Below are 26,953 nucleotides of genomic sequence, written 5' to 3' on the forward strand. Positions count from 1 at the left end.
AAACTTCAGTTTAGACTATATAGCTATATAATATATACTAGGTGAGTGCCCGTGCGTTACAACGGAAACATATAATACTATGATATTTTATGTACAAATGTCCACTACATTGCAACCATCAGTATCATACAGACTTCTATATATAACTAATACAATATTCGTGTGTTGCGACGACACATAAATTATTTGAGAGGGACCTGCTATGACTCGTACGGGTCAAGAGCTATAGTTGTTGCTAGGCACCGGTAAGGCGGTGAACGATTAAGCAATCAAGTGCATAAGCACAATTAAAAAAGGTGATACCATTGTGAAAGTTGCGATGTGGTAAATAAATAAAAATGTATTCATTCAATATTAGAATCCTAGCATTCACCTCGAGAGAATTTATAGACTTGTCCAGAGACATCGCCCATAAGGACCAAACAATTGACCAAGTCAAAAACTATGTACAGCTTTACTTTCAAATAAATTCCAACGCACTATGTACAACTTTGCAGCGTGAATGAATTTCATCCGTTTTAATAATTAGTGTAATCTATCTATAAACAAATACATGTGGGATTTTTCTGACAGATCAAACAACAATGAACACGAGCAGCCCATGAGGGCGTGACTCGACGAAGCAGAGAACTCACTACGTTTTAGCGACAGAAGAGAACGACGATCGTCACAAGCAGCGTGATGATCGTGGATGGGTGTCAGCTTTACTCCTTGAGGTGTTTATTTAAAAAGAGTTGTTCTACAATCTGAAAAAGAACAAAAAGAAGTATTAAATACAAAAACATTTATTTAAAGATACTATTTATGTAAGAACCAAAACAACAAAGCATCTTTCCATACGACAATCCAATACTTGTCACATTATCAGGGGGCAGCATATAGTGCTATAATGTTCAAACGAGAATACCTGAAGACAGCCAACCATCAGTATATTTGTCAGTCAAACTGTACTGATCATTGCAGACTTTGACCATGTGTCCGTCCAGAACCTTTTCCAAACCCTGGAAGCACAAAAATAACCCAATTTAGCAATCACGGGCATCCCATTGATATAAAATATTGTCACAAAAGCAATGGAATGACATAAGAACAATACAAAAGCAACAGAAAGGTTCTCATCTGATGATAATGTTGCTCCAAAAATATTTTCAGTACAGAATTTTTCTGATCCGATTACTTACCATTACACACCATGCTTATATAGTAGTAGGGAGATATATTATATGGTCAAACCTGAAATGGTTTCAGCAGCAAAAATCCTAAAGCATGTTATGGTAAGAAAAATAAAAACAAAATAGTTCCTGAAGCAAGAACTGACAACCTACCTAATGTGCAACTTTCTGCCCTGGAGAACATACATTACATTCATATGGCCAGATTTGATAATATCGAAGAAGCCAAGTAATCAAGGTAAACCAAATAATAACACATTAATAAAGCATGAACATAATTACCCAGTATTTACTCCATACTGCTCTTGTAATTTTTCCTCTGTAAAACTTAGGAGATCACCAATTGTCTCAACCCCAAGATTATCCTGCAAGGAACTTCCAAGCTTACCACCAAGTTGTTTCCTGAACAATATGGTTATTCTCACTATTCAGTTTCACATGCAGAGTTCCAACTAAAGCACAATGTTCTGTGATCTAATAGTGACACAAAGTCTCAAAAACTTTTCCCAGGAAAGCAAGAACCATAAAGGACAGAGGCATCTTGTTAGAGGTAGATCATTACATCTTTTTCACAGGTAGTGATGCTAGTAAGTCTTGAACTGATGAAGAAGGGACAACTGTTTGCTGAGCAGGCTTGTACATTCCACTGACAAGTTTAGCTAACATCTGCACAGTATAAGAACAATGAGTGGAAAACTAAGATAGCAAGAGAAAGGAATAAAGGAATGCAGAAAACAGAAAAACAGGAACCTTAGCTGATTTCCTGAGCACAACAAAACTAACACGATAATAACCATGGGCTACTGAACATTTTTGTCAACAGAAAGAAAAGCATCTACTCACTATTACGACTCATTATAAACCTTATTGTGAGCAATCCCAGCAGAGCATGTGAATTGGGTTTCCTCCAGAACTCTGACTCGTAACTGTGCAACAATTATAGCTCCACATGCCAGTAACTTGTCCTGGTAATCAGCTTCTGATTGACAAAGCCATGCCCTCACATTCTTTTCCTTCTCGCTGGCATCCTGAATATATCATGGCCTATGACCATGCTACATCAAATAGCAGAGCAGTAACAAATCTAACTGTGAGAGTGTTCTTACAGCCGGAAGGCCCAAGATATTTGACTTTGTCGCCTCCATAAAAATCCCCTCTGGTGAATCTGGGGGAGCTTGTAAGAGCATTTCCTTTGCTGCATCAGTAAGGTCAAGATAAACTTCGTCGATGGATGCCCGCTCGCACTTCCCTTTGCTTGCAAGGATTACAACAACCTGAAAGTTCAGGTGCAAAATATAGACTTATTGTTCTATAATAATATGCCATGTAAGTCCTGCGCAATTATAACTTGTAGTAAATTAGTCAGCGATGGTGAACCAACCTCAGCACCAGCACTTCTGTAAAGATTAAGGTTAGCCTTGCCACGCGCCACTGGGACCTGAACAAGATTAATACCAGGACAGACCCTCTTGGCCTCATCTCCGTGCATGGACCTGAATAAGCACAACCATTTCGTCAGAAGTTACGACCTAAGCAAATTCCAATTAGACGGGACTGTTGACGAAGAAATGAAGGGCACTCGCCTCTTCACACCAAATCCACGAGCCTCGTAGCTGACGGCAATCAAGCCGCCGCCTTTCCAGCCATTGTACTGCACCACGACAGTTGGCTGTCCCCTGAGCGCCGGGTTCCTCCGCTGCTCGACTGCAGTAAAGCAGATGATCAAACTGAAAAGCACCAAAAGGAGGGTAGTTAAAAGTAATAGTGATGTTTTTTGGCTAGGATATGGTCAAAAAAACAGCATGAATTTCAGGGTCAGCCACATCACTGTTGTCATATAGGGATGAGGTACATATGGAGTTCTTTTGTGTGGGCATGTGTTTAATAAAATATCATCTCTCTAGTGGTGTTTTCTTTTGGAGCTCATTAAGATATGTCTTCTGCTCTTTGTGAGCCCAGGAAAAAACAATTAAATATAGAGTAAAATTCAATGGAAATGCCTGACCAGTGTGAGAAATGTCAGCTCCTACTTTCTCTCTGGTATTCTCAAGGCATTTGTGTTAGAGGCTTCAGTTAGTAGCAGTTTCAGTTAGTAGTGGCTAAGAGTAGCAGTTTCAAAAAAGGAGGGATTATACACCAGATTGAAATGAGCTTGCTCAAATGAAGACCTGGCACCGTGAAGCTCCTGATTGAGCTAAAAGATAAAAAGGGTTATGAAGTCGTCGCCTTCGGATTAAAGGATCTGGGCAGTTTTCTTCCCTTCTAATTCAAGGATTTGGGCTTGTTTCTTCCCTTCTGATTCAAGGACTTGGGCACATATTCTCCTTTCTACTTCAGCCTGCATCTCCATAGCCTGCCTAATCCCTGTTGGAGGAGTTATGTCCCCTGCATTGCCAAAATAAAAAATAAATAAAAAACATTAGAAGCAAACCATATATTATAACTCAAATTATTAAACACGAAAAAGCAACACATTGATCTCATAGTGGATACACTTCATGCCCAATCTGTGGCTGCCATTGATGGCACTCCTTTTTATCTCTGCAGATGTGTGTTCACAACCTGAAAGAAAACATGTTATGTAGTGACACAAACATGCAAAGCATAGAGTTTGAGAGATTGAACCATCAACCAACATAATTCACACATCCAATTTAGTGCGTCCTATTGACAACGCATGGTGCTTTTTATAATGTCCCCATTTCCCTATTCTTTATGCCATTTGGGAGTTGATATTTGTTAATACATACAAAACCAATTACGACACTACCTATATGTGTGTGCCAAGTTTCCTAAATCATGCAAAACCAAGATAAATCAGCTACAACTACTATTGGTGCAACCTTTCAACTGTGCTGTTACAGCTTTCTTGAAGCCATCTAATGTGGTAACCTTGATATACATAGACTCTTACAGTATGGCCAAATAAACATAAACTAAAGAGCTCAGATGCTAGGCAACTATAGAACACCGTCTAAACGACGCTATTATGTGCAAGCACGCTATGTGTGAAATAGATGGAGTAATTTTCTTTAGCTTCTACTAAACTCTGTCATGCTCTCGGATCACTTTTAGTTTTAGAGAAGAGAGTACAAACATGCCATATAGGGATTTTCTTTAGCAGTCGCCAATCAGTTATGTACGTACTTCATGAACACACCATTTTCTAGCAAATCCTTTATCTCACAAAACCCTCTATAAAAATTGATTTGAAGTTGGAAACGAAGTACCAAAGAGCAACTCGGTAAGATCATAAAACTTTTTCAAGCACTGAAAAATTGCTGCAGCCATGTCCCAGTCATCATCAGATGGAGAAATTTTCCTATCTGGGAATGTGAGGTAACGACAGAAGGGGTTTACCAAGTACGTTAGCTTCATTAGTTGTTAGACATCGATATGTCCATGTCTCGATGAAAATCCAACTAACAACGTATAACAAGTAGATGGTAATGTGAAAAACTGGAATTTGTAGAAAATCCAAATGCATTTCTGACCAAACAAAGCTCAAATAGACATTGATTCCTAAAAGGAAAATCAGAATTCTTCTAGTTCCAGACTATGGGGTAGGACTCTACCTAGCAAGAAGAGACAGTGCAAGTGCAAAAGTACCAGTATCCTGTACAATGCTGCTTAGTTTAGCCTATTACATAGAGGCATGCAAGTGCAAGATCAACAATGTCTGTATTAGTCTGTTTCTCAATAATGTCTGTATAAGTCAAGAAGTATTCAAGGCAAGGCAAACCTTCTTCTCTGAGAGTATCTTTGGTTGCTTGCAAATGTCTAGTGTATTTGGAAGGTCCATATAAATCCCTTTGAAGAGCATGCAAATATAGGATAGAAAGCTTGGTTAGAAACAATATTTATCCACGCTGAAAAATCAGTTATCTTCTAACTCAGTTCAACTTACCATTTCTTCTTGTAGCTAGGATAGCCAATTCATTGAAAATATATCCATGGACCAGGGGTGGATGGCGCACATCCGAGGATCAAAATAGGGATTGCAATTTCTAAAGTGGGGGATCGTTTTACCTGTGCCCTACTGTTGTCGCTGGCTGCTTCTGCCCACCTGCACGGTACCCCCTGTTGGCTGTTGGCGTGCAGCACTCGGTGGCTAATGCTTCACGCCGGCAGCCTCCACCGAAACCCCAGCAGCAGCCCACGCCTCCAAGTCCCCAATCACTGATCCGGCCTCCAGGGGATCGCCTGCTGCCCACCGACAGTAGATTTGGTCGCTGTGCCAGTCGATTCAGTCATCGGCCTGGTAGATTTGGCTGCTTCGGCCGTCGATCGCACGTCACGGCTGGGGGCGGCTTTGATGGGTGGCAGCGGCTGGCACGGTGTGGGCGAGCTGGGCGCGTGTGGCGTCCGCGCATCGCCTGTCACAGCAAGCAAATGCAGGGGTCACGGGGAACTCGCGGCGGGGGCTGCAGGACGGGGAGCGCGTGGGGGTGAGCGCGACGTCCATGTGGCACATGTCGCGGCAGGGAGAGGCAGGTGTCGCGGAGAAAGCGTGGCGGGGGTGGGCGCGCGTGGATCCACAGATCGCATTTATGGTGGATAGGCGGATCCGCGGCATCCGGATCTACGGCATCCGGATCTGCGACGCAGGCAGTGCGCGTTGATGGCGGGGAGCAGAGGGGAGGAGGGTGGGGGATCCGTGGAGCGACGCGACTGTAGGTGTTGATGGCAGCGTGCAGAGGGGGAGGAGGGTGCGGTGCGTGCGCCATGGATGGAATGCTGGGGGAGGCGCGGTTTCTGGGGGACAGGATTTCACCGCGGCGACGCCATGGATGGAAGGGGCACCTAGGGGAGGCACGTTTTACGAATGAAAGGCCATGGATGGAAGTGGGCGTGCGCGTGGGGAAGACGAGCGCGGCGGGCGGGATGCAGAACGGCAGAACCGTAGGCAATGTGGACGCCTACAATAGATGCTTAAGAGATAGTAGAGATAAGTAGTAGAGATACTATACTTCTATCACAAGGAATCTTTAGGCAAAAAAATGCTACAAATTAATAAAAAAAAACTTTGCTCCATCACAGGTAATCTAGGGATCTTAGATAAGATGAGCAAAGGGGAAACAATTATGTTACTCTATGGTCAATGTTGACAAAAACATTCATTGTAATTAATTAAAAGAAGATGAAGATCTGATGTATGATTGATCACGGATCTATTGCACAATGGACCAGTTGTACCATGGACATTTAGAGTCTAAGGTGACAAGCCACAAACCTCTGATATATGACGGATCATAGATATGCCTCAAGAAATAATGGTCACATGTACCAGTATCATAGTTGTCCTCAAATATGAGATGCCTGAATCCAGCCTTTAGCGCTTGCTTTAACCTATTCATAGTATGTTTAAACAAAAGTATTAATAAAAAATAATTGTTTGATTTCTCGTCACTTTCATGCTTAGGATTGGTGACAAAAAGAGCGTAATCAAACATAAAAAACCATGATACATTGAATCAGAATTATAGTTTAGCACGATCAAGATAAAAACAAACAGAAAAGGTCTATGGATAGATTTTACCTTTTCAACTCACTTTGGTGGTCATCAAAGAAAATGAGCACCTTTTCAGAATCAGAAATGCCATGATTTCTCAATAGTCTTCCCCAATCAATGCTTCCAAAATCAACAAAATCCTTCCCATCGAGGTAAGTGCAGTTTCTATCAAATATGCAGGTCCCTTCTTAAGATATTTCTCAGGGTGCGTAGGAGAGTGATATAATCCTAGTAATTGGCATGGCCTTCCGCAGAACCCAAGTAGAGTGCCCCTTGAAAGCACCACCACTCTCAATCATCAAATCTGGTTTAAGCCAGCGAGCCATAAACCAAAGCCCAAAATTGTGGTCAAAACCCATTCCATTTAAGTTATTCTTAATGGGGTTTGTCTCATATATTGGTACGAATTCTTCCAGTCCATATAGTCTTCCATGTTTTTTATCTGCCTTTTGTGACGGAGAAAAGGGATAAGATATGGCATCCCATATAATGTAAAGAATAAACTGACACCAAGGAAATTATGGGTCGCATCATCAAAACAAAAAAACTCACTTCGAAATCCACAACACCTACAATTAACTAACATAAATAACTGTTCAATGCATCCAACAAGCCTATTCCAAAAGGAATACCAAGGAAGTGGCAATAGTTATTGCCCTTATGTTTCTTTGTCTTTATGTTCAATGATACATCCGGAGGAGAAGCATAAAAAGAAGCAGGTGAGAGAGAGTAAAATAGGAACGTATGCAAGTGCACCGTACAAAAACATACAATGTTTACAATGATCAGGATACAAATAGTAGCTAGCAATTTACATAAGAATAGAATACAACGGAACTAAACATTAGCAGCATGCACTGCCCCCATATTTCCTGTCTTGCTCCACAACCAACTATCCCAGACCACCCATGCACATCACAACATGTCAATAATTTCTTTGAAAATAGATTCAAATATCTATCTAATGATACTAATTATATATTATAAAATATTAATATTTTCATGGTAGAGAAATGGAACCATAAGTGTTACCAAAACTCTTTTTTTTATTTGTGGGATAATTGTGCTCTCTACCAAAACCATGCTCTTAGACTACTAATATAAAATAACAATATGGGAATCTCATGGGATCAAATAAAAGTTAGTCACCAAATCTACATGGACCACAAAATGACAAAGTGTGTTTATTGTCCATACCAATCAGGCCCACTGCCCCACTCTATTGAAACCCTACCCTGCGAGGGAATATATAAAGCTCAACGAAATCTATGTTCCCAGAAAACCATGAAGGTGAACTGAACTGTTCTCACACTCCACACCTACAACTTGTGACATCGTAATCAATAGATATTGTGATATCGTAATCAATAGGTATTGTAGTATTCTAATGGATTTATATTTCATTTTCCTAGCTACAAATCCTCAACTAACTCACAAAAACAGGAACTTCTAACTCCAGAAACTATTGTCCAACAAAAGACCTTCCAAATAGGTCGTCATACTCATGAATCAATCAATTGTACTTACTTTACCATACAAAAAAGAGCAACTAATCCAAGAAATAGTATGACAATTGGATGTAAAAAATGCGACTATCTTTTAATAAGTCTAAAAGGACCAGTCCAAACAGCTATCAACATATTGATGTATGAACCAACAAGTTCATCAGAAAACCTGTTCGATGCAATAAACCAGCCAACCAGGCTACTCCCTCCATATCAAGAACCAATGTTAAAAAAGCAAGCACCCCATTAACCCCCATTACCTTCTATGTGCAAGTGCAAGCTGCATATCATTGGCATTGGAGTAATCCTGGATTCCTGGACCATCTATTGTGGAGAAATATTGTGCCCATACGGTAAGCATATTTTAGTGGAAATGGGGTTTGGAACTAAACAGATTTATAAGCTATCAGAGTCGAGAAGAGGGAAAATTGCTATGAGAAAAAAAGGAAAAGGAAATACATAATTTTAGATCTTCGGTAGAAGCTAATCATTTAAGCTTGATTGCTTAAAAATAAAGAAAATCAATGAACCAAATTAGCACAACGCACGCAAAGGTTAGATGATGAGATCACTAAAAATAGCACCTCCTTGCACACAAGGCAAACACTTTAGCCGAGCTAATCATTTAACCTTGAGTTGCTTGCTTCTGAAACATCTTACAATTTGACATGCTTCACTGTTCGTGCATGCAGAGAACAAGGAATCAATAGAATTTGGCGGCAAACCAAGTGCTGCTTACTGGATAATTAAAGACATTCTTTCCTACTAAAACATAATCAGGTAGTCAGAGAAATAATGAAGTCATACCATATATTGCTCCCAGTGTAGCAATCCAATCCGATAATCTTAGAAAGTGATAGCTGTAAAGCAGAAAACGATGTGTGGCCGATCTATCTGTTCACATGCCAAATTGAGAACGGGAGTGGGGTCACGTCAGGAATCAGGTTGGTAATACGTTGAGTAGGTGGCGAGTGGGAGAGTTTTGAAGCATCGACGGTGGAAACATGGCAAGGGTTGGGCGGTGTACGGTGTACCTCCATGGTGTGTTTCAAGCGACTGTACTTCCGAAGCTCCCTGACGACGTGATTGAGCTGATAGTTCTGCACTGTGCGGCCCTCCTCCGCCCATCGCCGCAGCACCACCACCAACGCTTCGGGTAGATGAGCTTCAGCAGGCGCTGCCCTGGTGTGTCACCACTCCCCGTAGTGCCGCCCGCGTGACCGCCTCGGGCGGAGGAACTTGGCGATGCGGGTGTAACCGGTGGTGTGTGGAGGGCTTGTCGAGGACGGCGTGGGCGGAGATGACGTGGGCGGTGAGGGTATGGCCATGCATCTAGGGGCGCGGTTGGTCCACGGTGGTGAAGCGCCGTCATTGGGGCTCGTGCCAGGGGCGGGCCACAGCGGACGGTGCCAGGGGCGGGGCGTTGACCGAGGTGCAGCATGCCACGGTGGTGGCGACCCCCGCCACGAGCTCCCCTTCCAAGTGCGACGCCGAGTCCTCGCCCTTGGTAGCGTCCCCCGCATTGTTGGATGGGCGGCGACATTTGCTTCGGATGGGCGGCGACAGTGGTAAGAAACCCTAGACGACGCTCGCAATGACCTCAGGCCACCGGCGAGTGAGGAGCTCGCGGATCCAGGACGCGGCGAGCAGTAATGGCGGCGAGGAGGGGGCGACAGTGGTAGAGGAGAGGAGGTGCGCGACTGCCTGCGGGATGAGGAGTAATGGCGCTGGTCAGCCGTGGGGATGAGAGCTCGCCGGCCGGGATGAGAGCGGCCGCGCTAGAGCCGCGCGACCGACGGAGAGCCTGCGTGCGGGCGTCTCTAGGTTTTTTTTGCTAAATGGGCCGTATACACTTGAATTGATAGATGGGCCTCAAATAGGCCAGCCAAATAAATTCCATCTTCTCTACCGCGGCGCAAATAAATGGTACCATATCGGTCAGCAAAAGAGAGCGGTAGCAACTTATAAACGTGCCTGCTATGGAGAAAGCAATCAGCTCTTGTAATCAGTTAGTGGTATTGTGTACATGTGTCAATTTTTTGCGCGCGCGGATGGACGATCCAGATTGAACAACAGTGATGCGGATGGACGATCCAGATTGAACAACAGCGATGGACGCTCCAGATTGAACGAAGGCAGAACGGCAGGCTACCCTTAGAGCCTTAATAAGTAGTAGAGATAGTGTAATATATATATATATATATATATATATATATATATATATATATATATATATATATATATATATATCCTGCAAATACACAGGACGACAAGGGGGCGATTAGGCTCGATCAGAGGTGATTAATTGCCCTGATCGTCGTCTAATCGCAACTAATCGTCCAGTGGGATCCATACCATCTGAAAACAATGTGTAGGTGTACTAATCGAATCCACGCTACAATACTACAACAGTATGTATCATCATATTTGTCAATGTGGATAACTTACAGTTCATTTGCTATGCAGTACCCGATACTACCAAGAGTGAGGAAAAAGTAAGAAACAAGTACACATAAATAAATGGAAGCGAACATTTTGAACTGCGGTTCAACTTCAACAAACAGATATGCAAGCAGGACTTAACACCTAACTATCTGGCTGTTTATCATGAATGTATCTGGCCATGTTCAGAAAATATATACAAATACACTGGTAGTTCGTAGAAATATTACACAACCAAATTCGTTCAAAATGCAGCACCTTAATAAAATGACTATGGTCACATAGGCCATGCAACAAAACTTTAAAGTCTGGTTTGGTGGATAAGGATTACGAGAGGATCCATAGGAGAGGAATCCTCTTGCTATTCAATTTTCACCAAATTAGCTCTCACCAAATTAGCTCTTAGAGGGCACATCTATTGTCGGAGACTCCTACACGGGGTCTGCGAAAGGGATAAACCAAGATAAGCCTTCTGCTGCAAATATATAGAGATTGCTTTGACGTCTGCAAAAGGGATAAACCAAGATAAACCTTCCCCGCAAATATAGAGGCTGCTTTAAACCTGTGATGAGACAGCTCTCACCACCACGTCAGCACTTCTGGAGCAAAACTTCCAAATTAAAAAAAAAGGACTCCAAACCAGGTAGCATCCCAATAAGACATGATCTTTATGCAAGGCTGTCAGATATTACCACTCTACCACTTAGCGTAACAATACTAACAACACCAAAGTCCGAAGCCTTCTAATTATAAGCATTCTAATTATAAGCAAGTTGGATTAAGCTAGAGATGAAATCCAACAAGGGTAACAAAGATTGAGCATAGAGTAACAAAACAGGTCTTAGAAATCGTACTGGTGACAAGAAAGAAGGAATTTTGTTGAACCAGGAACCAAATAAACTATACAAATTTATATAATTTAACCAACTAAATTACACATCATATAATTTAATTTCGAGGTTCCACTGCAACCAGTCATGCTCAAGAAACAGGAGAACATCGATGTCTTAGTATTATTAATTACCACAAACAGGAACAGCAGTGCAAGAAGTAAATAGCAGAAGGAAAACAAGAGGTATTAATACAAAACAGGCAGGAAGCGTCTAATATAGAGAAGAGTAAAATTCAGACGTTGGCTATCCTCTCTTCCATGCAGCTCATTCCCTTCACTCAGATTGGCATGCCTTTTGGCACGATCTGGTCCTTTATCCACATGTAAATAGGCACCAGAACATAGTAGGCAGCACATATCGTTCCTACGAGGAAGCGGAAGAGGAAGGTGATCGGATTCACTGGCTTGCTGACATCCTCCGCCTTGGGACCAAGCTGCATAGGAAATAAAACGGAGAACTCATACCAAAGCCATTGAATGCCTACCTACTTGCAGGAAAATGAACAATCTAGAGTCTTAACGAGATGTGCCAGAACCAGAAGCGCCACCTCTTTCCATTGTTATTAGCAAAATGAAAAGGAAAAGGTACCTCCAAGGGAGAGTCACCGCGCTCTCTCTTGACGCCTGTGACGGAGCAGCCCATGATGAGGCCATGCCTTCGGACACCGCGGTACCACTTCGGTCCAATCCTCTTCAGCTTGACATCCCTAAACCCAGCCTTCTTGAACCACTCGATGTACTCTTCCTCCTTGGGGAAGAGCATCCACATGTCGGCGAAGAAGCGGGACAGCCAGAAGGTCGGGTAGACCGGGCCGATCACACAAGCTAGCCCACCAAATCTCAGGACCCTGTAGGCTTCCTTGATCCCCCGCTGTGGGTCTGGCCAGTACTCGATGCTGCAAAGCACCATGACAGGGCAGGAAAATCAGCAATCCGTACTTGGGTAGCTCAGCTGTCATACTAATGGCTTGTTTGGGAGCAAGGGGATGATTAATTCCCTTTAATCCCCTTCTTCCAAACAGGCCCTAATGGAATGTGCAATCATCGCAGCACCGCTTATTTGGAACATATTCACAATACGCACAGGATGGTATACACGGACAGTAGCGAATCGAGCGGCAGGGGAGGACGAGAAGAGACCTGCCGGCGGAGATGTATCGGTCGAAGGAGTCGGTGGGGAACGGGAGGTCCTCGGCGTCGCCCTCCATGATGGTGACCCCCTTGAGGGCCTCCTTCTGCCGGGCCTTGTCGAGCTGGTGCGGGGACTGGTCGAGCAGCGTGACGTTCTCCGGGTTGACGTGCTTGACGATGCCGAGCGTGGTGAACCCCGTGCCGCCGCCGACGTCGACGACCGTGAGGTGGCGGCTGAAGAGGTCGGCAGGTTCCAGCGCGTCGTCGCGCATGTCCTCGGTCCAGTGGCCCGGATTGATGACGTGGTCGTACACGATGGAGAGGAAGCGGTAGAACCAGAAGGCCTCCTTCTTGTGCTGGATGAAGCGCGGCGCCGTGGCGGGCCGCGCCGCCGCGGGGGACGACGACGCCGCGCATCGCAGCCTGGCGCCCACCGCGACGGGGCTGCTCATCCGCCTGGCGAGGGCGAGGGGGCGGGGGAGGCCGGCGGCCTTGGAGGGGCCGAGGAAGCCCAGCCCCGCGGGACCGCGGACCCTGCATCTACCCTGCGCGAGCGCCCGCGCGCCTCCGCCCGGCGCGTAGGTGGAGGCCATCGCCATTGCCGCCGCCCGCGCTGCGAAGATGAGGAGGGGGGATGCGACGAGGAGAGTGAGGCCACGCTCCTGGGACTGGAAGGGAGAGAGGATGTGTGGTGGCTGGTGGGCGTATTGGATGGATGGGCTGCGGCGCTGCGCGGTGCCGTCCTCTCCTTCTCACACACACGGCCCGCGCCTGCCCTACTGGCCGTGCCGCGTGTCGGCGTGTGTGCGCGCGCGTGCGCGCGGCATGTGGGCCAGGGACCGGCCTGCTTGGATGAACGGCAAATTTTTTTTGGAAGCCCAAGGTAGAGATTGGAAGTCAGAACTTCTTTTAGGGGTGTTTGGTTACACCCCGCTAAAATTTAGTCTCTGTCCCATCGAATGTTTGAACCTCCGTTCCGGATATTAAATGTAGTCGGATTATAAAACTAATTTGTCAGCCAAAGATTAAAAGACGAGACGAATCTAGTCCAGTTGGTTGGGTCTATATTTCATACTCATATTTAAAAGTCAAACGTTTGATGTGACCCGGGCTAAACTTTAGCAGGAGCAACCAAACACCCCCTTACGAAAAAAGAGTAGTAGTTTTTCTTAAAGAAACCTCTGCTGATACTCAGGAATCAGGCCTAGACCATGAATCGTTTCACTTTTAGTCAAACATTATTAACTTTGACCACATTTATATAAAAATATTAATATTTATAGTACATAATTAATATCGTTAGATAGATTTTTGAATTTATTTTTATAGTAAAGTTATTTGAAGATATAAATATTACTAATATATTTTATAAATCTAGTCAAACTTAAAAAGTTTGAGCGACAAACATTGGTGAACCTAGAGTAGGAGTCATCTGCGTGCTCTTCACAAGCAAGAGTCTTGGAGATCGTGTGGCTCGGTCTGGCGCCACGAACATGCTCAATCGACTTTCCTCTTACGGTATACTACAATACATGACCCGGGCGCGACCGAGGGAAAAAAAATCGCATGCTCAGTTCGACTGGTGGGCATGCATCCAGTGCAGTGTAGCTTCCAATTGACAAGATTACAAGAACATTCGACTACCTTTACCAGGGAGATGGCCATTAATTTGCCGGGGCACTGAACCAGCTACTAGCAAGTGGCTACTCTCTCTCTTTTCTTTTCTTTTTCTCTTTTTTATTCAGAGATTCACGTATAAACTAGCGAAACGTAAAATGATGCACCAAATAGGCTCGCCTTTTTAGTCAGTTTGCACTTTCTTCACAAGTGGGAATGGATGTTACATCAGCCAGAAAGCCTGGCGCGGTTCGCTGAGTATGGCATATTTTCCTGATATACAGCGAAGAGTAGAAGACTGTCAGTGAACCGACAAACATCATATGCATGGTACGCTGGATAGTGAACTGTTAGACCAACGGACCATGATAATGAACAAAGCAATGTGACCTATCGCTATATAGTCAAAACAAAGGCAGTGACGTGTACCTTTCACGGCTACAGATCAATGTAGACACGCAAGCCATCACGAGCTAACTGCACGTCAATCCCCTCCCTGCGTTTCCAAATTACAGGACATGAGCACGCACAGTAAAGCGTCTGCTTTTAACGAATAGCAGTAAATGAACATGTGTCATGTGTGTCTTTCTATGATAAGATCGTGTTTCCATCTTCCTGTGTTCTTCATGTCAACTTATTCGGTACATGAACCTGTGTCTGCACACATCTAAGGTATCTAGGAGGAAGGCCTTACCTCCTGGACCATTCTTCCAATGTTTGGTTGTCCTTGTGATGATCCATCTCGTGGGTCATCCCAATAAGCAGTGCTCTTTTGGGGCAAATCCTCCTAACAGCATCTAGTGTCTGCATAAGATCTTAATATGAGCATAAATCATGCATGCAGGATATACAAGAAATAGGGAAACAGTTTGCATATAAATTATGAAAAAGTGGAATGAAATGAGAACCAACCTGGTCCCAACACAAGTGCACATTGTGAGAACCCGTCTGTTCACATGTCAAGAGATGCAACAAATTAGTGAAGACGAGAATGAAATATAACACTGCTAACTAATGATCACATGTTCTTAAATAATAGCAATTGTATTGCCCCGAATTACAAGATAGCTCAACTGCTATGTAACTAGTACTTTGCAAAGTGCAGAATTACTTCCATAACCAAAGCCAAAAACTATCTGGACAGTACTGGTTGTTCAATATCATCTATTTGTTGCAGTCAGTCAATGTTCTGAAATTGATTTCAAGAATCTCGTGGGCTGTACGCTTGATGCAAAATCAACAGATCATGCTTGTGCTATATGAAAAACATTAATGTTCACCCCCAAGAAACAAAAATGGTCGTCCATACAATATTACCAGCAATTAAAGATTTCCTACTATGTGCACGCATCAATTTCTGGATTACAAACTCGGCCAGTAGGGGAAAGACCGCTCCCACGATATTATATTAAGAAGAAGCTCAATTGGAGCCCCAACCGAGAAAGGTCAAGAAAGCTGCCTGCCCCCCCGTGTAGCACGAGGGTCCACCCCCCTATAGGGTAGATCTTTACTCGTGCTTTGAGTCCTCCTTAGCCCCTACATGAGGATTCGGCCTCCATAGGTCAGTCTATCTTGTGTGCACACTACCAAGGGAACCAGCGAGTGACATTTTTTAACCTCAACTTGAAATTCGCTCCCACTAGAATTCGAATTCAAGACCTGAGGATTCATACCACCTAATCAACTCAGCTAGAGGCCCTTTTGCAATTTCAGGATTACAAGCAAAAGAGATCTTGAGAAATGGTGTTTACCAATTTCTACATGTATGTTCCTATCAATATTCAGAGACATCTGTCCTTATTCTGTAATCTGAGGTGGCTAGTGAGCTGTGGTTCAATAAACTAAATTTTTCATAGTTTATATGTAAATCTAGAAACAAATACATAATGAGCAGCAGTAAATGGAAAACACAGCATAGAAAACGTAAAGAGCTAAAGAAACTAACCCTGTATAGGCAATCCAAGATGAGCAAATCAAGTTGCCCTCCTCCAGATTTTGAAATTGCTGAAACATACGTACATGTACAATCAAACAAGGTAGAACACGCAATAAATCTACAAAACCTGCAGCTATTCTCAAACAATCAGCAAAGATAATGTAGCAGCGCATGCATGCATGGATTGTTAAGGTCAAGGAAAAGGACAGGCAAAGCAAAGCAAAGCACTCACAATGCATCTGTGAAGTACATATAAACAGATGTTTATTTCCCAAACCCCATGAATAAGTTTGCAAGTCTAAGTATTAATATCATCATATTTGTACTATATTGATCATCACTTTCTGCGGCAGGGGAACAATGTATTATGGTGAGTACCAAGCAGAGATGGTAACACATAATACCATGGAACAACAACAACAAAGCCTTTTATCTCAAACAAGTTGGGGTTGGCTAGAATTAAAAACCCAATAGAACCCACAAGTTAAGGTTTGGGCACATGAATAATCGTTTCCATACTCCTATTTAAAGTTAAATCTTTGGGTATATCTCATCCTTTCAAGTCTCCTTTTATTGCCTTTTCTCATGTCAACTTCAATCTTCCTCTTCCTCTCTACTAGGGTAATTCATCTCAACCAAAACCTAGACTGAGTCACCAGTCACCACGGTGCACACTCCTATCACTGCGAACTTTATTCCAGAAAAATCAAGCATAGGCAACATGGTAGCATAAGATGGTTAAAAAGCAGAACTAATAGAGTAGCATTAGCAGACAGCAGAAGTACCATATTCTGTGCTTGGGGGAAACCGTGAAACATCTGATATGTAAGCAACTTTTGATTTCCTTCCGAAAAGGAAACCCAAACAAATGTAGTCTTCACCATGGATCACCTGATACCAATACAGATTAAGAAAAATGAATAGCAAACTAAAATGCAGTTGAGGGGAAATGCTTCTTATTACCGGCAAGGGAACAAACTCTAGCCCTGAAGTTGTGAATGGTTTCTGAATATCACTCTCAATTATCTTCCATTCAAGTTGAGCAACTCGTCTAACCTCCTCCCCTTCCTTTAATTTCTTTTTGACCAAATAGGGGAACTTTTGGCAGATGCTGTTTCAGATTGAATTTATGAGCATAGCATTGTTGTATTTTTCAGTTACTATATCAATATTTATTTAGAAATGCTTGAAATCCTTCACTAACTTAGTTCTCATGATTATGAAACATGCTAAAGTGGTAAATTGTGTGCATGAGAAGTGGTTCCCTAATGTACATGTGAGAGAGAATCACTCAGCTAAGTGTAGTATAATTATGACAAAACAAGTTGCACACATTCCTAACTGAAATATATTATAACTTGAAAAGAGCAGTAGTGTAGTACCTGTCCATAGCGAATTGAGAGAGATAAATTGGGGTTGGATCAATATCATTTGTGGGACTAAATGGCTGTACGACCCGAACATCATCAAGGCCCAAGATCGCATCTGCATGCTCATGAGTCAGAAGAATCTGTTATCAATAAGGAAGAGGTGTTAGTGTACCATGGGTATGCAGAACACTGGATTTTCTTTAACAGCCATAGTGAACCCTCTCTTAGTTGGCCTTTTTGTTTGAAATAAACCATTATAGGAAAAACTAAAACAAGCAAGAGTATATCAGGGACTCACAGAATCAACGCAAGGGATTTTGTGGCGAACAAACCATCTCAGAACTTGTTCTCTGAATGTCTTCCCAACATCTATTATAATATACTTATGTGCACGTTCATCTTGGCAATAGTCAATCAAAAGAGAAGTGTTGCACCTGCATGAAATACACATATAAGCATAAATTATCTACCAACCTTGTTCAGGTACAACATCATTCTAGAAACATTTCAGAATGAAGTTTTGATTTCTTTCCCCTCAAGTAAAACATAAACAAGCACGATACAATCCTAAGTCACTAGAAGAGTTTAACATGATCCTAGAGAAGGTATCAGCCAAAAGTATGAGCATGAACAGAGATCAAACATTTCAAAGTTTCATCATAATCTAAAAATACATAAAAGTACGTTTGATTTACCAGAAGATGTAAAATACCATATACAACTTCTTTTTGTAATCTAAAGGTTAAGATATCCTGGGTTCACATATCCTGCTTTCACGACATTGTGCAATTGCATCTAATGTATGTGCCTTCTTCTTTTGCGTAGGTACTGGTTTCATCATATACATTATCTTTCTTGAACAAAAAGGAATAATGTTCTAACCTCACTTAATCACATATAATCTAAGCCTCCACAATACTACTGTGTCTCCTGTATACAGTACAAAGGAAAAACAGAGTGGAAAAGGTGAACCGTGATTTCTGCCATGGCGCCTAGCAGTCCAATGTAGAAACAAAAACTGGAAATAAGCAAGTCAATAAGATATCAATTACCACATCTTATAGATGAAATAGGAAGCCCGGCCAAGAAGTGTGTAAAAATAAAAATGTGCATAACCTGTGAATCCAATTCATTTGATCTCAAATATATTTGCCAGTCCATGGAGAATTCTAAGTTGACTCTGGCCTATCGCATACCCACATATTTGATCATCTAATCTGGTACATCCTAATATTTCCCTTTTCACAGCATTCCAGCTTCATACTGCTCCAAATGCATGTTGTGAACAACTAGATAAAATATATGCTAATGCACCAACAATTCTCAGACAAAACAAAATATCTATGCAACACCAAATCACCCTAAGGCCTTGTTCGTTTGTGTCGGATTGGTAGGTCGGAACGATTCCGAGCCGGATTGCTTCTCTAATTTATATAAACTTTGATTAGCCGGAACAATTTCGGGTACAATCCGATGTAAACGAACAAGGCCTAAGGATGAAACATTCCCGCATAATTTAATAGCAGTAACCAGGCCAAACCTCTCCGATCTCATACCATCACAGATCCGCACCGACCCCGTGATGATAGTAAACACGCTAAACACCACCACGCTCACCCCCCGCCGCAACACGACGGTAAAGTCTCACAAGGTTAGGGAGGATGGGCGAGAGGAGGCGAGGCGGCACCTGTAGTTAGGGTTTAACTCGGGCGGGACGGAAAGGGACTGGGAGCAGACGGGGCAGGGTGGGTCGGGGGGCTGGATCAGGCACCGCGCGTTCGGGACCGCGCTCGAGCACCCCGTGCCCAGGAACACCAACGACGACGAAGCGGCGGGTGGTGCGTCGTCGTCTCCGGCGGCGGCGGTGTGGCCGTTGGGGACGGCGGCGGCCATTGGGTTTGCCGGAGCGAGACCACGACCGCGACCGTGGCGAGACGGAGAATGTGGGGCCTGCGGAGACAAAGTAACAGCAGAATAGGAACGGGATCACTGGGAGGAGGTGCGCAGAATTTGCTTGCCTGGAAGATGGTTTAGCACGCAGCCACGTGCACAATAAACTATTTCCAGTCCTGCGATTTTACAATTGTGACCTCCGTTCATAAGTATATGATACTTTTTTCGAAAATTTAACCACTCGTTTTATTTAACAATATAAAATTTTAAGACAAACACAAACTATCTTAAATAATAAAACAAATTAAAAAAATAAATAGTAACTCATTATTCTTTTGAATAAGTCTTGTAGTCAGAATTTTTTAAAAAGTCAACAATATTATATATTTATGAACGGAAAGAGTATAATACTTCGTCAGATTTGTATAAAAATATACTAGTTAGTTGTAATATACATTTCTATATATCATATATATATACCTTATTTAAATGATATATTAATTTAAACATGATTATATATTTTTATTTACAATTTGTTATATATGTATATTTACAATATATCTCTTTTGTATAACATAAACAAATATGGGTTGTAGTGGTAGAAGCCAAATGCTTTATACCAAGTGAGTAGTGTTCGAATACTCGCATCCTACTCGTTCATTGCGCTCGCTGGAAGAGGTAACACATAAATAAACTTGCACTTAAATATAGCAGAGAACTTGTCGGATACCTAAGATGAGGGTATCCAGAGTAAGCCTGTAACCACTGTTCTAATCCGGTTCACTAGGTCCTCATAGAGTAAAGCCTGTGAGGCAGGACGACCAAGTCTCCCTCTCCCGAGCAAGTCTACGAGGCGAAGTGATCGACTAGATCCCCGCCGAGTAAAGTTGATGAGCAAATCTGTGAGGCGACACGACCGATCAGGTCCTCGCTGAGCAAATCCTGCAATGTCGAACGACCAAGTCCCCACCGAGCAAGTTTGCAAGGCAGACGATCGACCAGGTCCCCACCGAACAAAGCCTGCGAGCCAAGACAACAAGTCTCCGCCAAGCAAGTCTACGATGAGCGACCGACCATTATCCCGCCGAGCAAAGCCTGCGAGGCGGAGCAACTGACCAAGTCCCTGCCATGCGAATCCTGCGAGACATGACGACTAATTCTCCGGCAAGCAAGGCTTCGATTAGGCCTGCTAATGGCAAAAAATCCAATCCACTCCCACTCATACCCAAATCTAATTACTTTGATATCCATCCCACACCCAACCAAAAATACTAGAGGGAAGTTAAACCCAACCCATCCAATAACATTATTGATCCCAAACCAACCCATAAGGGCTTGTTCGGTTAGCTCTCAATCCATGTGGATTGAGTGGGATTGGATGGGTTTGAATCCCAAACAAGTCAAACTTCTTCTCAATTTTTTCCAATCCCATTCAATCCATGTGTATTAGGAATAACCGAACAAGCCCTAATTGGATGGAAAACCATGGAAAACCCGCGGGTTTAGCTTATTGTCTCACATTAAGCCAACTGCATACACATTTTAAAAATCACATTTTAAAGCAGTAAATTAATTCAAATGAAAAAGTTTTCAACTACAAATTTGTATAACTCATCATGATTTACATTTTATATTTTGAACATTTCTTCATATGATAAACTAAAAATAAATTTGTTCATAAAACCTATATCTCTCTCATAGTTTATGGAACTACAAGAAATATGTATAGAATTTGTGCATATTGTTAGAACTATCATGTGAGATGAACAAATGATCAAACAACCAAAATAAACTTTGTAGATCTTGAAAAGTTATAGAAGTTTGTAGTTGACAACTTTTTCATTTGAAGTCATATTGTCAACGAAAACTATGCCCGAATTTAAAAAATTTAAAATTTGAATTTTGAAAACAACCTCGAAAGAAAAAACCACCAACATAAAAGTTGTAGGTATTGAAGAATTATGAAACTTTGTAGTTGACACCACCAAAATAAAACCATTTCTTAAACCCACCTAAAATACCCATTTACATTCACCCCATTTGCAGGCCTAGCTTCGAGGCGGAGCGACTGCCCCGCTAATCGAACCCGAATCCTGGACCGGTATCGCGAGCATACGTCGACCACGGCAGGAGACATCGCTAGTAGCACATGCAGTAGTCATCAATATGACTGTACGCCCCTTTTGATAGTATAAGCATACCTCACGGCCCTGGGCCGCCAGGCGTATCCATATATCTGTACTTATATTTGTTGTTTTTTATCAAAATAAAAAAATTATATCTACTAGACCGACCCGATATTCGATTGGATTCTGGACCCGTCCCATGCACCCAACGGCCACCTGATCAACCTTGGGCAGATCGACACAAACAACACCAACGTTGATCGACACAAACAACACCAACGAGGATTAGGCTTAGCATAGTACTTTGATTTTGTGACAAGGGAATCCTTGCTATTCAATGGATTTCTCCTAGGGATCCCTTTTATTTTTCTTGTTCAGTGTTTGGTTTATAGGGCTAATTTTAAGAGAGTGTTTGGTTTCTAATGACTAATTTTTAGTCCCTCCATTTTATTCTATTTTATTCTATTTTAGTGCCTAAATTATCAAATATGAAAACTAAAACTCTATTTTACTTTCTATATTTAGCAATTTATAGACTAAAATAAAATAAAATGGAGGGACTAAAAATTAGTCTCTAGAAACCAAACATCCATTAAGTTCCTTTATTTTATTCCATTTTAGTTCTTAGATTGTCAAATACGGAAACTAAAATAGAGAGACTAAAAATTAGTCTATATAAACCAAACACCCCCTTACTTATTGGATTTTGTTAACACATAGAGCATAGCGATTCTTCTTTTTTTCCTTTGCCTCAATTCATTTTGAAGGCAAACTTATCAAACGCCAACTTGGAAGGAAACACTTCTTTCCAAGGTGCCAACAGAACTGCGGCAGGCAAGTGATTTCCAATGGGAAAAATGGTTAGATATCAACAAGGACCATACCGACACATCATCACAGCTTTGCAGGCAGCAGCTATGCTTTGCTTTTCATACGTTGTTCCATGCTGTGCTGCAACTGAAAACAGATCAGTAAAAGGGGAAATAATTCGAAATGCCCTTTGTTTCAAGGATAAAAATTTCTCAAATGTACCCCTTGGGCTACATGAGCCCATGTCAGCTCTACAGAGAGCCGAATCAATAGCTAAAACATGTTTAATACTGCTCTTAAGAGGAAAAAAATAACGACATAGCTTAGCCATCAGACGCAACATCAGCACTGCATATCTGAAGCGGCGGCTGCTGCTCCATCTCACAGCTCTCTTCGAAGCACCGATACAAGTAACCAAACCTTCCTTCCACGGCTGCCCAATTTACCACATGGTGGGATTATCGTCAGCCTGCAGACGCAAGAACAAAGCCATCTAAGTTAGGAGACAAAGAGCACAAAGCTTGCAGCTAATCTACCTTGCTCCGATTCAACAACTGGAAACCCTTACGTGCACAAAACGTTTCGTCTGTATAGCATGCATGTAATCACCGAGCTGTTAAGGACCGAACGCGATTCTCTGCACAAGATCGGGCCTTCTCTTGCTCGGCATCCGAACAAGGCCAGTGACCTGCATCTCAGTAACGGCGCTGCAGAACCTTGCTTGGATCATGCCATCACCCTCCAGAGGCGTGGGGTTTGATTTCTTCTTCTTCTTCGAGGGAGAGCTGCAAGATTTCCCTTTGGCTTTTGAGTTTGTGCTCTTTATAATCCCTTCAAAGGCCGTGTACCAGTCATGGAGGTTAATCATGTCACCATACTCTTGGGCTAGACTGCACAGGATTGATGTGTCGTGCAACGATCCTGACACGGCAGCACCACTCCTACTGCAACAAGAGCATTTCAGATGGCTCTGTGACCTCAGAAGATCGAGTTGAATCATTCTTCTTGGGTTTCCAATCAGCGCAGATCGGAGGATGTCAACATTCTTGAAGCAGACTATTTCATGGAAAGGTAAGCATTCAGCAGGTACCAAATATTTCCTGATAACATCCTGTAACAGCGCAGCCGCTTCCTCGTTTATTAGAACCACTCCATTTCCAGTATTGGCGGTTGATTTCCTTTTGGCCCTAACACTATCTGCACCACAACCTTTTGACCGAAGCTCCTTCACTCTGTCGTTGATCTCACTCATTCCTTTTAAATGGATGCTCCAAACCTCAAGGACGTGTAACAAAATTTCCGTAGGCAAGTACCTTATTGTATTCATTACTTGGGCTATAAATCTTCTAGCAGACCCTGACTTTACTCCTAATAAAGCCACTTTAGAAGCAAATAGGTAACTATCTGGTGCATTTTCAGTTTGCCAATCTGGGCTGGCTGCCTCACAGAAGATATCCAAAAGCTGCACTTTGTCATGCCTTCCAGCTTCATACAGGCACAAGAGAACAGAACTCCAATCCTTTTGCGATTTCAGCAGCCTAGACAATCCTTCTACCATGTTGCAAGAATTCCTTGCATTTTTGTTTGAGGGTAGATCGAAAGCATGTTTCCATATTGTTTGAGGGAGCGATTCAAGCTTATCATGCCAAAATTCCTCAGAATCTTCCTCCACCATTCCTAAGCACAAAAAGCTTAGAGGTTCCATGGAGAAGTGCTTACTGCATGCAAGCTTGAGAGCAGTAATAAAAGAAGTTATTGTCCCATCATGCCTAAAAAAGTAATTTCTGACGAACAGTGCGACTTCATGACTGATGCAAAATCCAGCGCATGGTTTAACAAGGACAGCCTCAACAAGTGCATTCAATCTATCTGAGGGAGACCCCAAGGTAAGTTTGCAGGGCTCTAATCGTTGAAGAGCCTCTGACGAGAGAAGCTTCTTTGGAGCATCAAGGGTAGTTGCTATCCCCATTACAAAGAAGACTGGAATTTTAAACACCCACTCACTCAGCATCATCACAAACTCTCCAAGCACATCGCCAGAACATTGCTCCAAATCATCAATTATGACAATGATAGGCTGATCAAAGTTCTCAGCTTCACAATACCATGATGCTAGCGCAGATACATCAGCAACATCTGGAACATCGGATAATAGCTGTCCCAACAGGCTCCTGAAGCAACCACCAACTCCATGTTTTGCTGATAACTCAGCCGCTGACAGCTTGACTATGTGACATCCATTGGACTTCATATGCCCTGCAAGGTCATGAAACGTTGTGATATCATCAACAAACTCTGCATTCTTGGTGAGGACGAATACCGTCGGGATCCTTCTGCAGATCACATCAGTCAGGAGAGGGTATGGCTGCTGGACTTCAGTGTGGTGCTTTTTCGTGATGGCATGGGCCGAAGCGAAGGACTCCTTCGCCCACTGCAGCACCTGGTCGAACAGCTTGAGGTTGATGGCCCTGAGGACCTCGTCGATGGTGGACTGGATCTTGGACCAAGTTCGGTGGAAGGCCTCAGCACGCAGCTGCTCATATAGCTCCGAATCCCCTTCGTCCTCACACTCCTCACCCGCTGGTTGACGACATCTGTTTGCTGATTTGCGGTTGGGTGAGGATGGCTGTGAGGTCTGAATCTGGCGCTGAGACCGGGAAGATGGCACCGAGGAGGCAGCAGCCTTGTGAAGGACAAGAAATGGCTGGATGTTGTTGGCAGCGGTGGGCAGGGCGTCACAGGGCGGCGGCGACATGGCTGATTTGACTGGAGGAGTCGGTGACTGCTGCGGCGGCGGCGGTTGGCGGGGGCAGTTAGGGTTCATTCAAGCCTCATGTCTTCACTTTCATCAGCAATGCCACCTCAACGCATATAATATACTGTAAATGTAGATAGAAATAAGCGACACGCAACTAAAACAATTACTGAGCATACATTTGTAATCTGAAAGTATTGGTTCTCTTCAGTTTGCAACCCGGTTAAAGATGCAATGAAATTGATTTCGGATTATGGTTCATGCTCCCTAAATCGAAGTGCCAGCTGATGTTGAATGCTTGAAAAGTAACGTTGCAAGACTTGAGGGATTTCTAGGTAATTAAGAGAGAAAAAATACCTGGCAAGATACTCGGCTGCTTCCTGTTTGCTTGCTCCTCCTCGTCCCCGCAGCGGAGATGGTTACGCCGGGCCAACGATGGCGCGGAGAAGGGGGTTTATGGGCACCCGGGGGAGAGAACGGCGGTGTGGGCGACGAGCGAAGCGGGCAGCGGTCGTGTGGGCGAGGTCGTCAGGAGGCGGAGGCGGAACCGCAGCCCGCAGAGTTGAGACGATCGAGAACTGGGAAGTGGGAGGAGGGAGAAGGGAGCGGTGCCCGGCGAGTGCCACGCCGATTTGCTTCTGCCAGGTGTTGAGAACTTGAGATTCGCCGGCGGCGGCCCTAGTGGTCTTCGCGAGGGTATGAACCGCCGCCGCCAGTTGGTAGGGACCGCTTCCCAGTACGAGAGGGAGCGCGTCAAGGTTCGTGCCACGCCAAAAATGAAAAAGTGGGCCCACACGTTGGCGACGTCCAGCACTCCACTCCCTTGCTCTAGACGTCGGGTTGAGTAGGGTTTGGATCGTATCAAGAACGGTTTGTACGTTTTTTTTTTTGCACGACCCGTGTTTAGTATCGGATTGAATTGGGTTGGGACATGCCTCCCATGGATATGTCAATCAGTTTTTTTCGAATTGAATCAGGTTTTTTTAGTTTATGGTCGATTTTTTTAGGTTAGATCAGATTTTAGGTTACATGCATAGTTTGTGCCTAGGCTATGGATTATTGTGGATCAAAAAATGGTTTGTACCTATTCGTTACACTGGCCGCCGAGTAAAAAAAAATTAGCAGATTGGATCAGATCGGTTGGCCTTAGTCTAAGAGCAATTCCGAGAGATGTTGTATACCAATTTGAGCATTTTTTGCGTCGAAACTCCATCTTTTCTTTATTTTTTCGGCTTCCCACAAAGGTGACAATCGATCGCTCATCTATACGTGAGTCAAACTCTCTTGGATAGAGTGCGCGCAATCCAGCAGCCTACGTGACAGGATATGGTGGAGAAGTTGTTGATGTGGCTCATTAAAGCTCCCCTAGGCCAATGAATTCCTTTAAAAAAAATTCGAGTGAAATTTTTATACATGTTTTTTGGATTTTTTTCAACAGCCTCCAATAAAAGATTTTGTGAAAGATTTTTGTAGTGTTCTTTTGGAAAGGCTCTAACCTCAAAACACATTCCTCCAAAACGAACCGGCATCGTCTACGAGGGATCACTTGCTGCCATCGCTCCCGTCACGGTTCCTACCAGCGCTTCTTGTGAGACTTCTTCAAAACCTTGACCATGCTCAACCTTGTTTTTGCGTCGCGTCCGACACAACTTTACCTGATGTCTCGAACACCACGTGTCTACGATCGCCTACACCAAGGACATGGACGACGGGATCCGATTCGTGGTAACCGACGAGAAGGTTTTTTACTCACTTCATTTTAAAATAGTAGTTGTTTTAGCTTTTAAATTAT

The 26,953-nt window shown here is 43.3% G+C and overlaps 4 protein-coding genes across 10 annotated transcripts; all 4 read right to left on the reverse strand.

The window, feature by feature from the left end:
- Nucleotides 1-691: 691 nt before the first annotated feature.
- Nucleotides 692-7,130, reverse strand: LOC103645071 (DNA polymerase eta). Of its 7 annotated transcripts, none has more exons than XM_035964141.1 (13): nucleotides 6,712-7,130; nucleotides 5,202-6,521; nucleotides 4,915-4,982; nucleotides 3,341-3,734; nucleotides 2,756-2,899; nucleotides 2,554-2,665; nucleotides 2,279-2,446; nucleotides 2,036-2,200; nucleotides 1,735-1,838; nucleotides 1,455-1,574; nucleotides 1,182-1,233; nucleotides 908-1,001; nucleotides 692-746 (listed from the first exon to the last, which is right to left on the reverse strand). In XM_035964141.1, the coding sequence occupies exons 6-11, from the start codon at nucleotides 2,659-2,661 to the stop codon at nucleotides 1,197-1,199; spliced, it is 702 nt and encodes a 233-aa protein (XP_035820034.1). In that variant the 5' UTR covers nucleotides 2,662-2,665; nucleotides 2,756-2,899; nucleotides 3,341-3,734; nucleotides 4,915-4,982; nucleotides 5,202-6,521; nucleotides 6,712-7,130; the 3' UTR covers nucleotides 692-746; nucleotides 908-1,001; nucleotides 1,182-1,196. The 7 variants fall into 7 exon arrangements, with proteins under 7 accessions (XP_035820034.1, XP_035820033.1, XP_035820036.1 ...); XM_035964140.1 differs by having other exon boundaries at nucleotides 5,080-6,521; XM_035964143.1 differs by having other exon boundaries at nucleotides 3,341-3,557; nucleotides 3,666-3,734; nucleotides 4,915-6,521.
- Nucleotides 7,131-11,528: 4,398 nt separating this feature from the next.
- LOC100284931 (uncharacterized) lies at nucleotides 11,529-13,350 on the reverse strand. The gene is made up of 3 exons (NM_001372149.1): nucleotides 12,664-13,350; nucleotides 12,113-12,419; nucleotides 11,529-11,957 (listed from the first exon to the last, which is right to left on the reverse strand). Exons 1-3 carry the CDS (start codon nucleotides 13,251-13,253, stop codon nucleotides 11,802-11,804), a joined length of 1,053 nt encoding a protein of 350 aa, NP_001359078.1. The 5' UTR covers nucleotides 13,254-13,350; the 3' UTR covers nucleotides 11,529-11,801.
- Nucleotides 13,351-14,009: 659 nt separating this feature from the next.
- LOC100273038 (hydrolase-like protein) lies at nucleotides 14,010-19,523 on the reverse strand. Its single transcript, NM_001147487.1, is given in 10 exon segments — nucleotides 14,010-14,544; nucleotides 14,701-14,767; nucleotides 14,966-15,075; nucleotides 15,184-15,219; nucleotides 16,217-16,275; nucleotides 16,993-17,098; nucleotides 17,171-17,318; nucleotides 17,590-17,717; nucleotides 17,876-18,011; nucleotides 19,265-19,523. Coding segments are annotated over 9 exon segments (987 nt in total). The 5' UTR covers nucleotides 19,471-19,523; the 3' UTR covers nucleotides 14,010-14,544; nucleotides 14,701-14,709.
- A 2,949-nt stretch (nucleotides 19,524-22,472) lies between these two features.
- Nucleotides 22,473-25,924, reverse strand: LOC542751 (origin recognition complex subunit 3). Its single transcript, NM_001112260.2, has 3 exons — nucleotides 25,519-25,924; nucleotides 22,975-25,285; nucleotides 22,473-22,875 (listed from the first exon to the last, which is right to left on the reverse strand). The coding sequence occupies exon 2, from the start codon at nucleotides 25,228-25,230 to the stop codon at nucleotides 23,023-23,025; it is 2,208 nt and encodes a 735-aa protein (NP_001105730.2). The 5' UTR covers nucleotides 25,231-25,285; nucleotides 25,519-25,924; the 3' UTR covers nucleotides 22,473-22,875; nucleotides 22,975-23,022.
- Nucleotides 25,925-26,953: the final 1,029 nt, after the last annotated feature.

Source organism: Zea mays, chromosome 1 (assembly GCF_902167145.1).
Source record: "Zea mays cultivar B73 chromosome 1, Zm-B73-REFERENCE-NAM-5.0, whole genome shotgun sequence".
NCBI lineage: Eukaryota > Viridiplantae > Streptophyta > Magnoliopsida > Poales > Poaceae > Zea > Zea mays.